Below are 15,538 nucleotides of genomic sequence, written 5' to 3'. Positions count from 1 at the left end.
CAGGGAAGGGAACAGTTTGTTAGCTACTTTGTGTGGCTGTAAAAAGTCCCCTGATCCATCAAGTGCAACCAGTGTAAGAAAATAAAGAAAAAGCAGGTACAACACTGTACTTCACCCTCACATATCCCAGTTGACCCATCCGAAGGGAAAAAGGAAATAAAAAACTTACAAGGCTTGAGCCAATTAGTCTTTAAAGGGAAAACTCCAGGCCACAGTTAGATAAAATCCTTGAATCAACTCCGCCGGAAATGACCTAATAATGATAGCTGTCGCAGTGGTGTAACTACCATCCATGGCCCCATGGGGACCCTCAGCGAGACTTTGATGGGGGACCCCAATGTTCACAAACCTTGCCTTGCATCCCCTTAGCGCATTTCACTGCCTTGAGGTTCATCTCATAAAGGTCATAAAACAAGTGTGGCTATCAGGATCTTCACAACCAGAACAAGTGGAGCCACAAAACATCTGAAGTATAGTTCCCTGTATTGTAGGAAGGGAGGTTTAGTAGTTGGGGCCCCAAAACAGCTCTGGGTGTCCCTGAGATCGCAGGGGATGCTCTCCTCCAGGTACACCCCCAGATACACGCCTGTAGCGGTGTTAATCATTACCACTATTGAAATCACTTATAGAGGTGATAATTACCAGCACAGCACCAATGAACAGCTAATTCAGGGGTTCAATAGGGCCCCCGGTGGGCCCCGGTACAGACAACATCTGCACCTCCTATTGCTATGCCACTGTGGACTTCTGCATCCATATCCATTTTCTAGAAGTAATGAAAGCTATTGGCTGAACACTTGTCCAATGTTAGATGTGTGCTGACTGGTTATAAGGGAAAACCCTTGCAGGTGTAATCCTTCATTCCACTGGAGTGCATGAATTGCTTTCCAAGCTCTATAGACCTCACTCTGGCCTGTTCATTAATTGGCACAGGATCACACTTTTGTAATTATTGCAGACTAAATGGAAAGTACACAAACTTCCTCTGTGAGACTAGTACATGTTCCTCTTCTATGCTGGGAAATGCAGTAAGTATGCAAAAAACGCTTATGCAAGGGTACCAATGAAAAAAATATGCAGATTTTCAGGATTAAGAGAACAGCAGCTCTCATGTCACAGAAAATGATTATGTATTCATATACTTCACAAATTTCTGCAATACAGCGGAGGACAGTCCTGAGTTCAGCCCCCTCAAGCTGTTTACCTGTCTGTATGTACTGGTATTTGTACAGAGGGGTTTTCCGACACACTGACTTCTCCCTAGTTGGTGTTTGCGCACCAGCTATTTGATTATTCAATTATTTGATTGAAATGTATCCATTCAATTTCACTAAAACCAAGAACCAGAAAAAATCTACTTTTTATATACATTAAAGTCCCTCCTATCCAGCACAAGTTGGGACTACCTGGTGCAGAGATACGTGTGCTAGCCGGTAACTTGAGCAACCGGCTGAAAAAGCACAAACCTACCTTTCTTGTAGCTCCTAGCGGCTTTACGGCATCCTGTGTGTATAGCTCCCAGCGTGTCACCTGACCCACTTCGGGTCATGTGACAGAGTCGGACTGGGAGGTGGAAAAACTGAGGAAATCCACCTGTTGGCCAAGCAACAGAAACCTCATGTTATCACTACCAATAGAAACCTGTAGGAAGTCTTTACTGTGAGCAGCAACACATGATTACTGCTGCTTGGCCAGCAAGAGGATTTCCTCAGCTTTACCACCTCCCAGTCTGACACTGGTGACACTGAGAGCCGTTCAGGGATGCCGGAAAGCCAAAGGGAAATGCAGGAAGGAGTAAAAAACGGCGCCTGGAGGCTCAATAAGTATTTTCTACACTCCAAATCCCCCAGAGCACTGCCCCCATTATCCCCCTCAGGCATGCTGGTTAGTTGAGACTTCCAGACTTGCTGTATTCAAGGATATGAACATCTAGATGGATTATTAAAATGAAAGGCCAAAATACTGAAAGAAAATATGTATACATAACTTAAAGAGGCACTGTAATGACATAAGGTAGAGTTTAGTCAACTATTCATGATACGCACTTATAAGTTACGGTAATAATCTTGGTTTAAGCATCAGAAACATTTCCAACATCTATATATTGCTACGTATTTGTTATGTAACTCCGCTCTTCCAGTGATGCTGAGCCTAGGCTATGATGTCACACAGCCTTCTGCCCAAGAGCATTCCGGCAGACTAGGTGCGGTTTCTGCTCACTTCACAACAAACCTTCCCCAGTGACGCACCTTGCCAGCAGTAACAATGTCACCATCAAAGAGATAAATTAAGAATGTAAATCAGGATGAGGAATGATTTTACAATGGGTCAAAACAGACTAAATTTATAAAATCAATATTGTACTAAATAAAAATATGTTATTCATTAACCTCCTGAGCGTTACGCCGCTCAGGAGGTTTTGCCAATTTTTGCCCCCCAGTCCCCCCCAGAGATCCAATGGCTGAAACCCCTATAGCTAATACTAGGCTTGCTAGTATAAATGCCCGGCACCCCCCGATCTCTGCCCAGTTAATACATTACCCAGCCTGGATCCAGCGATCGGCGCAGCCTCCCCGTACAGCTCCGGTCTTCTCTATGGGGAGGATCGGATATGACGTCGCCGACGTCATGCGCAAACCCGATCCTCCCCATATAGAGACCGAAGCTGTGCAGGGAGGCTGCGCGATCGCTGGATCCAGGGGGGGGGGGTAATGTATTAACGGGAGGATCGGCAGCAATCGGCGGGGGATCGGGGGGTTCCTGGGACTTGTACTAGCTAGCCTAGTGCTAGCTAAAGGGGTTTCAGCCATTGGATCACATTAATTTTACATGGGGGACTCCTGGGGCCAAGAAGCGGTATGCTTCCACATTAAAGGGACACTTAAGCCAGGAATAAAAAATCAGTTTCACTTTTCTGGGGCTTCTCCCAGCCCCCTCCAGCCGTCCCACGCTCTCGCAGTCACTCAAGGAGCCTCCGGTCCCCTGTCGCCAGCTAGTTTAGGTTTCGCTGACAGGCCCGATGGGCCTGGCCACACGTATTTGTGCGTCTGTGCAGGACGCTATTGAGGACGGGAACAGGAAGAAGGATACGCGTGGCCAGGCCTGCGCAGGTGCAGAAAGCCTGTCGACTCCCTGTCAGCAAAAACGAAACTAGTTGGCGGCGGGGGACCGGAGGCTCCGTGAGTGACTGGAAGGGCACGGGATGGCTGCAGGGGGCTGGTAGAAGCATCAGGAGAGTACAACTGATTTTTTTATTCCTGGCTTAAGTGTCTCTTTAAGTAGTAAAATATATTTGTCTGACTGTGTCTATTAGCATTAGAATAAAACTAAATGAGTGATGTGTAAGTTGGTGTCCCCCAGAGTGAAGGGCTAACCTGCCCATAAAGGGAAGGAAGGTCGATAGAGACCACTTTGCAAACAGAAGTCGACAAACATGGATGGAGCATAAACAAGAGTGATACATGCCGGCGAAGCTGTGAGAGGTTTCTACTCCATTACCACTTGTTGACTTGTGTTTTTGTGAGTTCTCTACGAATTCCCACCCCATCCCCTGATCCTTTTGTAGACAGCCCAATATTCCGTGGCAAACCAGCTTACACTTCACAGATTTGTCTGGCTTCCCCTTTTATTGATGTCAACAGCCACACAAGTTTTACCACTTAACGCAGGCTTTGTTCCTGGACGTTTTGCATATCCTTATTGCTTATCTTCTGATGAAGTGGAACTTTGGCCAAGAAACCACAGCGAATAAACTAGAAATGTACCATCACTTTTATATGCACATCTCATAGCATGAAAGTCTTTTTTTCATTTGTGTGTTTAGTCAGATACTGATGGATTGCCAAGACTTGATTAAAGCACAGGATGTACACTTGTATGTACACTTGTATGTACCGGTACCTTGTATTTTCCTATTTATACCTCCAGAAAACCATTTCTACAACTAACATTGCGCCTGATACAATTTCCCTATTCTCTTAAGTTTTTTCCTAGTTGATATTTTCATGTTGTTATCAATAAAAATGTTAAGCCACCAGCAAGCAAGAAAATACCCATAATAATGTTGACAGTACTTTTTTTTTTTACCACTTTTTTATACTTTTCAATTGCAGAGTGCTGAAATGTTATTCACAGATGGTAAAAAAATAAAAAATTATTATCTCCTAGGAGAAAACTTGGGAGAAAAAGTATTTTGTATCGGGCCCATTGCCTTTGGTTAATGCAAAGAATAGGTAGGGGGGCTGTCAGTGATGATGATAAATTGATGAAGTATTAGAATGTGGGCCATTATTCAATTCACTTTTTCTCCTAATTTTTCTCCTAGGAGATACTTTTTCATATTCGGTTTAAAATACTTTTTCTCTTTTCAAGAGAAAAATAAAATATTTTCAGCATTTTGCATTTGAAAAAGTACCAAAAAGTAGGTGAAAAAGTACTGTCAAAATTATTCTGTTTTCTTTTATTGATTAGTTGTGAAAATATCACCTAGGAGAAAAAGTGAATGAAATGTATTCACATTTTATTTCTATACATTGGTCTTGCAGTTTTAGTGAGTTAAGCTCACCATATTTTTTTGTCTTCAGCCAGTTTGAAGTTTGAATGGTTTCAAAATGCCATCTAGGAACCTAGATGTGCCCACAGTGCACCACCAAATCCAGTGGAAGAGCAATTTGCTGAATCCTCACTCTTCCAGCACCCCATCTCACACACTCACTTGCTACATATGATGCCCTGGTAACCAGCTGAAAGGTGAGAAGAGCTGAGGCCTTAGGCTCCCTGCACACTGCAAATCAGTTTCGCGATTCCAATTCAGCTTCCGATTATGGTTTGCAATTCCAATTTTCCCTGAATGCAATCAACAGAAAAACGGAGGAAAAAACGCAGCATGCAGTAACGATTAAAAAATCGGAATCGGATGGAAAAGCATCATTAGTGGAACACAGAAGACTTGATTTTCCGTGGTGAAGGTGCACTAGAGTCAGGGACTACTTTTGGGAATTTTCTCTTCTTCACTTCATGAATCCTCTCATACAATAAGGGTCAGTTTATGGCTCAATAACTCACAATCTATCAAAAAGTGTTCTTATGCAAAACACGTAAGAGCTGGCAGAGAGTGTAGTCACCATCATTCAGGTAATTCATCGCTTCCCATCAGAGTCTGCGCTGTACTATATGTCCTTTGGTTCAGTAAGAAGCCTTCTTTAATCTACTTTCTATAATGGGAACAAACCATATACGGAATCTTGTTTCAGAAATTAATTCAAAAAATAGTTGCTTGGATGAAGGAGGGATTTTGGGACCATAAGAGGTTTATTCCAAGCAATAAAGCCAGTTACAACATACAGGAACTGACACATAGAAACTGTACAAAACACACTAATTATGAAACATCAAATAAATGATAAATGATTCACCTTTTCCTGGTTGTTTTCCTTGACAACGTAAGGAGGGGGGCAAAGCAAGGCATATTTTACACATTTGCAAACTGTAGATTTCTGAGCAAATTACTGTTATTTCTGTGAAGAGGAAAATGTATTTCCCTACTAGCAATGCTATAAATAGCCTGGTGTCTTTAGAGCGAGGATGTCACAATTATAGACCTAGTCCTGCTCTTTCCTTCCTCAATATAGTGAATAATGGCAGAAACAGCTGTGGTGGTGAAACACAATATACCCCATTTCAGTTATATGACAGCATCTTATAGCTGATCTATTTCTGGTATTAAAAGTAGGAATTTAGTAAAAGATGGTACCAACTTGCACTAAAAATTATGTACGGTGGCAAGACGGGTATCCCCGGAGCTGCAAAAAGGAGAAAAACTTTCCCATCTTTGTTCACAATGCCATATTTCACATTAGACATGATGTGAGGCACTAACAAATATTTGCCCAGTGCCCACTGGGCACAGAAGAAGTTGATGGTGCAAAAGCGTAGGACAGGAGAATAAGAGAAAAATGTGGGTAGGAGGGAAGGGTAATTTGAGTAGTGCTGGGATGGCAAGAGCCGGGAGCTCATTTTTGGGATGCTGGGCAAAGTGGGAGTTGGTTATATTGTAATGAAGATGGCCAGGGCAGTTGAACATGTGGGAGCTCATAGTGAGGCAGTAGGGTGGCTGAAAAGTAAGTGAGCAGGACAAATGAACTGGGGAGTGGTCACAGTAGAATGTTGAGAAAACAGAAGGGCTACTGATGTCAGGATAGGCAACAGCCAGGAGAGGTAAGCTAGGGATGGACATAGAGAAGCTGTAGGATAGATGAATGGCTCACAGGTCATGGTAGGGGAGGACACTGTGTTAGGAGCAGAGATGAGGGATGGGGGGTTCGAGAGGTTCTGGACAAGTGCCATAAGGGTGTAGAAGTGGTCCTAGATGGATAAATAAGTGGGTCAGTTAATGAGAGTCAGGAAAGGTGATATAGTGGGTAAATAGGTGAGGGGCAGATCAAAAGGTAAGGATACATGAGGGGTGGGTGAGGGTTAGAAGTGGGAAATGAATGGAATAATACATGAGGGGTAGCTGGGGGGGGGGGGGGGTAGGGAGGGGTTTAATGAATGGGTAGAAGGATACATAGCTAGGGTTTGCCAGAGGTGGCATTGGGGTGGAAGAATAGATGAGATATAAATGGTTGGAGAGGATCCGAAGGAGTGGCATGGAGCTGTGGCAGGATAGATGAGCAATGTATAATACCTGAAAATCAGGAGAGTTAGTATGGGGGTGATAGGATAAATTAGATTTGGGTTGACAAGTGAGGGTCAGCAGCATGGGAATGACAGATGAAGGACATATCCTGCTGATCCTCTTCCTCTAATACTTCCAGCCTTAGGCCCTGAACAAGCATGCAGCAGATCAGGTGTTTCTGACAATTTTGACAGATATGACAAGATTAGCTGCATGCTTGTTTCTGGTGTGATTCAGGCACTTCTCCAGTAAAATAGCTCAGCAGGGCTGCCAGGCAACTGGTATTGCTTAAAAGGAAATAAATATGGTAGCCTCCATATACTTCTTACTACAGTTGTCCTTTAATAATTGCAGTGGTTAACCCACAAAAATGAAATAAACCAATCAAATAACAAGTTACTTGCCCTGCTGCAATAATGTAGTCACTGCATTTTAAAATCCGATATACAGTACCTATCTGATTGTGATTATATACTGTATTTGTGTACACCGCAATCTTTATATATAATGTAGAACATATCTGCTGTAAGAATAAAGCTCCATGTATACTTGTGTCACTAGTAGGGATGGTCGATGGGGGGGAATCCCTGGGGGGCACATCTGAGAATATATACTGGGGGGGGGGGGGTTACCAAATCGTGTGGGGCACATCTGGCTATCTGTACGTGGGGGTGGGGGGGGGGGTGGGGGGGAGGGGCACCTAATCCAGGAAAGCACATCTAGCTGTCTATAATGGGTGGCTACCTAATCCTGGGGGCACATTCAGGGACGGATCTAGAGCAAGTTGCGCCTGAGGCAAGGTCAGGTTTTGGCACCTAACCTGCTGGGCGGTCTGGACGAGCTCAGCTCGTCCAGTACCGCCGGAGCCTGCCGCTCAGGCCCTGCTGGGCCGATTTGGCTGAAATAAAAAGCAGCACACGCAGCCGGCACTTTGCCAGCCGCGTGTGCTGCGGCGAAAGAGGGTCCCCCCAGCCGCCTGAGCCCAGCGTAGCCGGAACAAAAAGTTCCGGCCAGCGCTAAGGGCTGGATCGGAGGCGGCTGACGTCAGGACGTCGGCTGACGTCCATGACGTCACTCCGCTCATCGCCATGGCGACGAGGTAAGCGAAACACGGAAGGCCGCTCATTGCGGCCTTCCGTGTAATTTCTTGCCGCCGGAGGCGATCAGAAGATCGCCTCCGGAGCGCCCTCTAGTGGGCTTTCATGCAGCCAACTTTCAGTTGGCTGCATGAAATAGTTTTTTTTTATTAAAAAAAAACCCTCCCGCAGCCTCCCTGGCGATCTTAATAGAACGCCAGGCAGGCTAAAGGTCAGGTCTTGGCGCCTAAACTGCCATTCCCCATCCAGTTTTGGCGCCTAAAGATCAGGTTTTGGCGCCTAAACTGCCATTCTCCATCCAAATTTTGCCGCCTTTTTAGGAATTCAACAAACTGCGCCTGGGGCAAGATACCCGCCTGACCCCCCCCCCCCCCCCTAGATCCGTCCCTGGCCACATTTAACCATGTATACTGGGGGAGGCAACCTAATCAAGAGGGGCACATCTAGATATTTATACTGGGGTGCTACTTCATCCTGGGGGGGGGGGGCATATCTGGCTGTCTATATTGGGGGGATACCTAATCCTCGGAGTAAACACCTGGCTGTCTATACTGGGGCTACCTAATCCTAGGGCACACATTCTGCTATCTATACTGGGAGGGGGTCAACTTATCCTGGGGGCACATCTAGGTGTTTATACTGGGAGGCTACCTAATCCTGGGGAGTACATCTGGCCATCTATACTGGGGGGAGGCTACCTAATAGTAGGGGCACATCTTGCTACTTATACTGGGGGGGGGGGGGACCTACCTAATGCTGGGGGCATGTCTGACTAGGGGTCTTCCAATTGGGTAAAATTTGCTATACTGGGGAGCGGGGTAGGGGCACACTTTGGAATCTCCACCTCTAGTGCTGGAGAACCTCGTCCTATCCCTGAATGAGATACAAATAATTCTGCATTGATGCAGGTTTATGCAAGTTCTGTATGCAAATGTATGCACTTTTTTTCTCATGAAATCAATTAATGTGATAGGTTGTTAAATTTGGTGATATGCAGTCGTACTATACTCAACATATGCACAGAGCTGTTGTGAATCCACTGAGAATGTTGTGCATGTTGGAATACACAGGTGTCTATCACCCAAAAACCTGGATCAGATCTTGCATGAAGAATGTGTAATAGAGGAAGAATCCCCCCATTCTCCTGCAGTGTACCCGTACATCACTCTTACATGTACCTACAGTTACATTGCCTAGGGCCCGATCAATGTTTTGTTGCTGTCTTCACTCTCTACAAGTACTCTTCCCAAGAACAAATTTTTCTATTTAACAGCTACTCTATGGCTATATCCTAAGTTTAGTTAAAATGCATCTCTGGTGTACATAAAAAAACTCAAAAGTACACTAATGCTTAGAGTTAGAATGTCCCATGTACATTGATTGTTTAATAGGATTCACTGGAACCCTGTATCACCTTGGTTCCAGTGCATAGCTCTGCCCCTTGCAGGAAATGGCCCTGTTCTTTTCTATATCCGATAAAGAAAAGATAGATATGGAGCTCCAGTGAGTCCGGGCATTCACATCGGCAATGACAGGCCAAGATGGCAGACAGGGTTGAGTGTCATCTTCCTGGCCAGAGTTTTTTTGTTCCCAAAAGCAGATGCTATCTTAATATAAAATGTTACATACTTTCAATCAACAAGATTGGTATATGCAAATTAGATGAGCCGAAGTCAAGGAATTCAGAAACTGAGGAGTCGGAGTTGGAGTCAGATGGTTTTTGTACTGACTCCACAGTCCTGCATGGCACAATATATGCAAAGTGTGCTGATGTCTGCACTTCTCTCACCCATGGCTGAGCAATTCAGCCAAACCGTTGGAGAGGGCTTCAGTCGACATATAGACAAGAGCTATATGACCAGCAGGGGGCACCAGCACGCAGGTATCTCCGTCTCATCCGCCCCCTGCTGGTCATATAGCCCTTGTCTATATGCGACTGAAGCCCTCTCCAACATTTGGCTGAATTGCTCAGCCTCTGCTTAATTAAGTACTGCAGACTAGGTGTAATTTATTTGCACTTCTTATTGGCTGACTGGCAGTTTGTGGACTCTATATAAGTGGCAGAGTGCTCTCTGGGAGTGAGCATTCCTTTTGTGTGCGATACATCTAACGGCTCAGACCAGATGTATTTTTAACTACTAGCATCTTATACAGGTTTAAGTGTAAGAGAACTGCATATTCATAGTCAAGTTATCCTTTATCAGATGCAATGTCAGAACATTAATGGAATATTGTGGATCAGTCATAGGCTCACTGTGTACTGAACAAAAGAGCAAATTACCATAAGCCAGAGAATGTATCACCATATAGCAGCAGCTAGGAAGCTGAATATTACCAAACCTTACTACCCAGGAAGAGAAAGAGAGACAGTAAAGGAGGCATGCCATGCTCATGTATGTATTCTGCCCTTAGCCATCTACTTACTGGCCTTTGCGGCTTACTCGTTGGATCTGGTACATAAATACCAGTTTTACTACGTACTGGGTCATTCTTCAAATCCCGCATTTCAGGACCGGATTTTTTCCCTTTTGATTCCTTACATCCCATTATTTTCTGCAGAAAAGGAAAAACAAAACAGAAGAATTAGAAGTGTTAAGGGACACGCAAAAAAACAAAACAAAAAATACTGAATTATGCACATACCCACAAGGATAAACTGATATGTGGCCTCCTATTATATAGCTACATAGTTACAGTTATTTAGGTTGAAAAAAAGACATATGACCATCAATTTCAACCAGAAAATAGGGTACAACATGAGACTACACCCTCACATATCCCTGTTGATCCAGAGGAAGGTGAAAAACCCTTACAAGGCATGGTCCAATTAGCCCCAAAAGGGAAAAAAATCCTTTCGACTCCAGATTGCAATCAGATAAAATACCTGGATCAACAGTGCCGGGAATTATCCTATAACCATATTTGATATAAGCAAAAAACTATTCTCTATAATAAAACCCAAGTGTCCCTGCGTACTCCTGTCTCTGTGTCCTTGGGCGCTTTTTGCTACTGCGCATGTGCGCAGCGTGGACCCGGACAGCCGTTGAGACAGGACGACGGGGCCAGTGAGCTGGGCAGGCATGTGTGCGGGCGGACGGGTGCGTGTGCGCGGCAGTTTTAAATAAAAAACAGACCTAGAGCCCGTTTTTAAACGGGCTTGGGTCTACTAGTAGAGATATAAAGGAAATACAACGAGGTATAAGAACTCTTAGCAAATGCAACCCATCCATTTTCTGCTGACAGTACTTAGAGTGAACCTGAAGGGAAACAAAAATAAACTACGTATATACTTGCTGTCATGATGTACAGACTCTCCTGTCACCTTCAGGCTTCTAACCAAGTTCATCCGCCCCTTGGTCGTGCTGCTGTAGACCCGTTCAGAGCTCTAACTAGGACCAGTGAGAGCCCAGCATGTGGTCAGTTTACTCTGTACCCCCAAGTTTCGTTCTCCTGCACAGCTGTGCACATCAGCAGTGGCCAAGAGCACCCTGGCATGCGCATTTTGGAAACAATTGGAACTGCACATGCCCAGAACACTCCTAGCGACCGCCTCCACACACAGCCGTGTGGGAACGCATACAGAAGAGGGAACAGGGATGGATTGTGGATGCACCCAAAACAGAGGTCACAGAGGGGAGGCCAACACAACCGGAGATAACAGGAGAACCTGTATATCATGCTGGTAAGTATATTATTTACACTTTGTTTCTCCTCAGATGTATTTTACAGCACCCATCAATCTTGATTGTACAATCTTACCAAATCAATGCACTTGAAGAGTAAACAGAGTGAATATTCTTTGAATAGATACAGTAGGTAGTTTCTCATATAACACAAAAGTGGTAAGATTGTACAGTCAAGATTATATCATTAATGGTCACTGTTACATTGCAGGAAAGATGGGGATCTAGAGGGTGCTATAGATGGTCAATGAGATACAAATAATTTCAGTTTCCACGCAAATTGCATGTAGATCAGGGTATACATAGACAGAGTATGCAGCTTGGAATTTGTCTAGTCAAAATCATCAGGATGTGCATTTGATTGACAATTCAGAGTTGCATACATTTTGGCATGCAAAGAGGAATTTGGTCCGGTTCACACTAGCACAGATGGAAAACTGTAAAAACTGGTCCGTGGCACGGTTTAGTTTTTAAATGGCTCAGTTTTCCATCCGTGACCCTCTGTTACGTTAGTGCGTGGTCAATGCAACACATCTGTCAGTCTGGAGAAATCACAGCAAACCCAAACTTGTGGTCAGAGTCGGAACAAGGTCCTTCTGCACCCAAGGCTGAGACACCAAAGTGCGCCCCTCCTTCCCTCCCACACTTATTGCTATTGGACTAAGAGGTGCCCCTAACACCTTAATCTCTTCTTGTCTGGATTGCAGTCACTGCCATGCATCCCCTTTTCTTATTTCTCTGTTTCAAACACAATAAGGGAATGATAGCTTGGTGAGTTGTGTGCCCCCTCCTACACTGCACCCTGAGGCTGGAGCCTCTCTCCCCTCTGCCTCACGCTGGCTGTGCTTGTGGTCCATTCGTCAGAACACGCCGAATGGCCCCTTTTGAACTGACCAATGCAAACGGATCCATTGGCTAACACTGAATCCGTTTGCATCTGTTCTCGTCCATTCCATTATAGTCCGCTATACTATCTGGCTTTCAGGCCATTGTGAACCGGGCCTTACTGTTTTTGCATCTCATTGACTAACATAAAACAATTATAAAGACTCTGACCAAATTTGATGTCCCTGCAGACTGCAATGTGTTGGCAAAATGACGCACCTAGCAGCAAATTAAAGCCAAACTGAAGTCAAATTTAAAGTGTTTCTGAACTGACATGTGACATGATGAGATAAAAGTGGGCACATTGGTTCTGAGTAGGCTTGGCACTATGCCTGCGTCCACTTATGTTTTTGCCGTGCTAGAATTAACCAGCTCGGGCTATCCTACTCTGGTAGTATCTAGGCTGCTGGTTTCCTGCAGTCTTTAGCCGATCGGTTGCATGCGCGGCCACCGATTCAGCATTCATGTGACAGCTGAGCTTCTTCTCAATTGGTAAGAAGACAATTTCATTGGCTCGTTACCAGGGGATCACTATGAGCCAATCTAAGTGATCACAGACATAAGAATAAAAAAATGGCTCGGGTCTTTAACCCTCCTGGCGGTTTGCTAAAAAAAATCACCAGGGGGCAGCAAATCTTTTTTTTTTTTCTTCATGTACTACATGATAGCCGCTGCTCAGCAGCATCCCCCCAGCCCCTCCGATCGCCTCCGGCGATCGGCGATCAGGAGATCCCGTTCAAAGAGCGGGATCTCCTGGAGGGCTTCCCCCGTCGCCATGGCGACGGGGCGGGATGACGTCATCGACGTCGTGACGTCAAAGGGGATTCCGATCCACCCCATAGAGCTGCCTGGCACTGATTGGCCAGGCAGCTCACGGGGTCTGGGGGGGGCGGCTGCGGCGCGACGGATAGCGGCGGCGATCGGGCACTGCACGCAGCTAGCAAAGTGCTAGCTGCGTGCAGCAAAAAAAAAATTATGCAAATCGGCCCAGCGGGGCCTGAGCGGTGCCTTCTGGCGGCATAGCCCGAGCTCAGCTCGGGCTTACCGCCAGGAAGGTTAAAGGATTCTTGAGGTGTAGTAAACTATTACAGCTTTACTTACCTAGGGCTTCTTCCAGTCCCTAAAATTCTCTGTGTCCCTCTGTGCAATTCCACTGTCACCCAGTCTTCTGGTCTACCCTCCCTAGTGGGCGCCGACCCGCCTGTGTCGGCTGTTTCTGCACGTGTGCTGCTTACAGTGGTGCTCCACTGTGCAGACTGCTCCGAGCCACAGAAGCATGACCCCAGCGGTGTGTGTGCGCGTGCGCACCCACGAATGCACAGAAGCAGCCAACCCGGCCGGTTTACCAACCACCAGGGAGGGGACAAGCTGATGACTTGGTGACTGCGGAACTGTGCCGAGGAACACAGAGACTTCTAGGGGCTGTAAGAAGCCCCAGGTGAGTAAATCTGTGATACTTTACTACACCTCATGAATCCTTTAAGGGGCCAGAGCGGTGCAGTCCTAAATTAGTTAATATGAGACAAGGAAAATCTATAGACCATTGCTACTACACTAATAATTATTTACCTCAAGTTTATTTTCAGTGTAGTCAAGCCCACGAACATCCGTGCTCACGTGTGACCACGTATGCCAGCGCACATGGTAACAGTCATGTAAACAGACAATATTACTTATGCACAAAAGCAAATATGATAACTGTATGAGTAATAAAAAGTAGGAAAACATTTTTATTGAATGTTATGTCAGAGTTTCAGACCACTTTAAGTAGTATAAGGTTTTATTTATTGATGTGAAAGCATATCTCTATTTATCCACAGAAAAAAATAATCCTTATTAAATCAGCTCCATATAGTGGAATTATTTTACACAGACATGCGCAGGTCACTGCTCAACAGCTCCTCATGTTGCAATGTGAATGCGGTCTTGTTGCTTGCAGCTGTTAGCAAGATGGGAGTGACTACTACAGTACTCCAGAGGTGCACACTCTATGGATGTGTAAACACCTCCCTTCTGTAGAATGCATATATCATTGTAGTGAGCCCCACAAAGCGGTCTGTGTGGGAAGAGACGCAATACATCTTAACGCTAGTACACACATCCAAATAATCTGCTCAACTGTCTTCTAAACTTGGTCTGTTGGAAGATAGTTGGCCGTGTATACAGCTGGCAAACAAGTCGACCAACTGATAACAGATTATTTGACAGATCCAACTGGGGATCAACCTGCCCAACTATCGAGCAGGTTGGCCACCAGGGTCTTTTGAACAACTTTGTTGTTTTTGAATGTGGACATGTAGATGCAGTTGATGTCTGTGTACGTACTTGTCGAGTAAACAACTTGTTGTACGGTTGGTTGTGCATTATGTTGGACGTGTATATGAGCCTTTACTTAGTATTACTTTAGTATGAAGCCTTTACTTTAGTATGAACCAACGAGACAGTAAAAAAATAATTGATATCTTTTACACTAAGCTGTGTGCTGCTGTTATGGTTTCTAGTAAGTTTTCTAAAATGTTATAGTACTTTATATAGATGGTAGATATTTAAAGGGAACCTAAATCAAGGAAAATTATATAAAATAAATACATGACGTATCTGCAAATGAATATTACATAATAAGCTCACCATCAGTTCCTCTCAGAGGCTCACCATTTTCTTCTTACAGTGATCCCTTCCAGTTCTGACAAAAATTGTGTCAGAACTGGAATATACCAGTTGCTGTCAGTTATATATCAGCAGCTGTCAGTTACATCTGAATGTGCAAGGTAATGACCTGGTTTCCCTATGGCTCAAGTAGGTATATATTACAGTTTAATAGTGTGCTGACCAGGAAGCTGTTATAGGGTAGTGGCCATTTTTAAAATGGAGGACAGAGAATTCCATTGATCACTGTGGACAAGTGGGACACAGGAGAGGAGAAAAAGATTGAGGAGTACACTACACAGGAGGCAAATATGACCTGTGTATGATTATTTTGACTTTTTATTTTCAGTTCAGGTTCTCTTTAAATGTCATTCAGTTACAACCTGGCCTGTTATGTTATGGATTTTTACACGTACAGTATGTGGAGTAGGGACTACAGAGAGGGCATGAGAGAGACTTGCATCAGGTTAGTTAGCATACCTGCCACTTGCAGGTCAGAGACCAGAACCACAATGTGCAGGTCACACCTTATTCTGTGACCTGAACTATGG

At 44.7% G+C, this 15,538-nt stretch overlaps 1 protein-coding gene across 5 annotated transcripts in view; it reads right to left on the bottom strand.

Moving 5' to 3' along the window:
- Window positions 1–15,538, bottom strand: part of LYN (LYN proto-oncogene, Src family tyrosine kinase) — a 218,183-nt gene that overhangs the window by 62,830 nt on the left and 139,815 nt on the right. For 4 of the 5 annotated variants that reach the window (XM_068237399.1, XM_068237400.1, XM_068237398.1 and 1 more), the window contains exon 2: window positions 10,198–10,326. In XM_068237399.1, coding sequence (XP_068093500.1) covers window positions 10,198–10,320 — 123 coding nt within the window. In that variant the 5' untranslated portion in view covers window positions 10,321–10,326. The remainder of the gene's footprint in view (window positions 1–10,197; window positions 10,327–15,538) is intronic. The other variant, XM_068237402.1, reaches the window with a different exon arrangement.

The sequence above is a fragment of the Hyperolius riggenbachi genome, chromosome 5 (genome assembly GCF_040937935.1).
Source record: "Hyperolius riggenbachi isolate aHypRig1 chromosome 5, aHypRig1.pri, whole genome shotgun sequence".
Lineage (NCBI taxonomy): Eukaryota > Metazoa > Chordata > Amphibia > Anura > Hyperoliidae > Hyperolius > Hyperolius riggenbachi.
The sequence above is the reverse complement of the archived record's forward strand: the minus strand, read 5'-3'. Positions and strand labels throughout refer to the sequence as shown.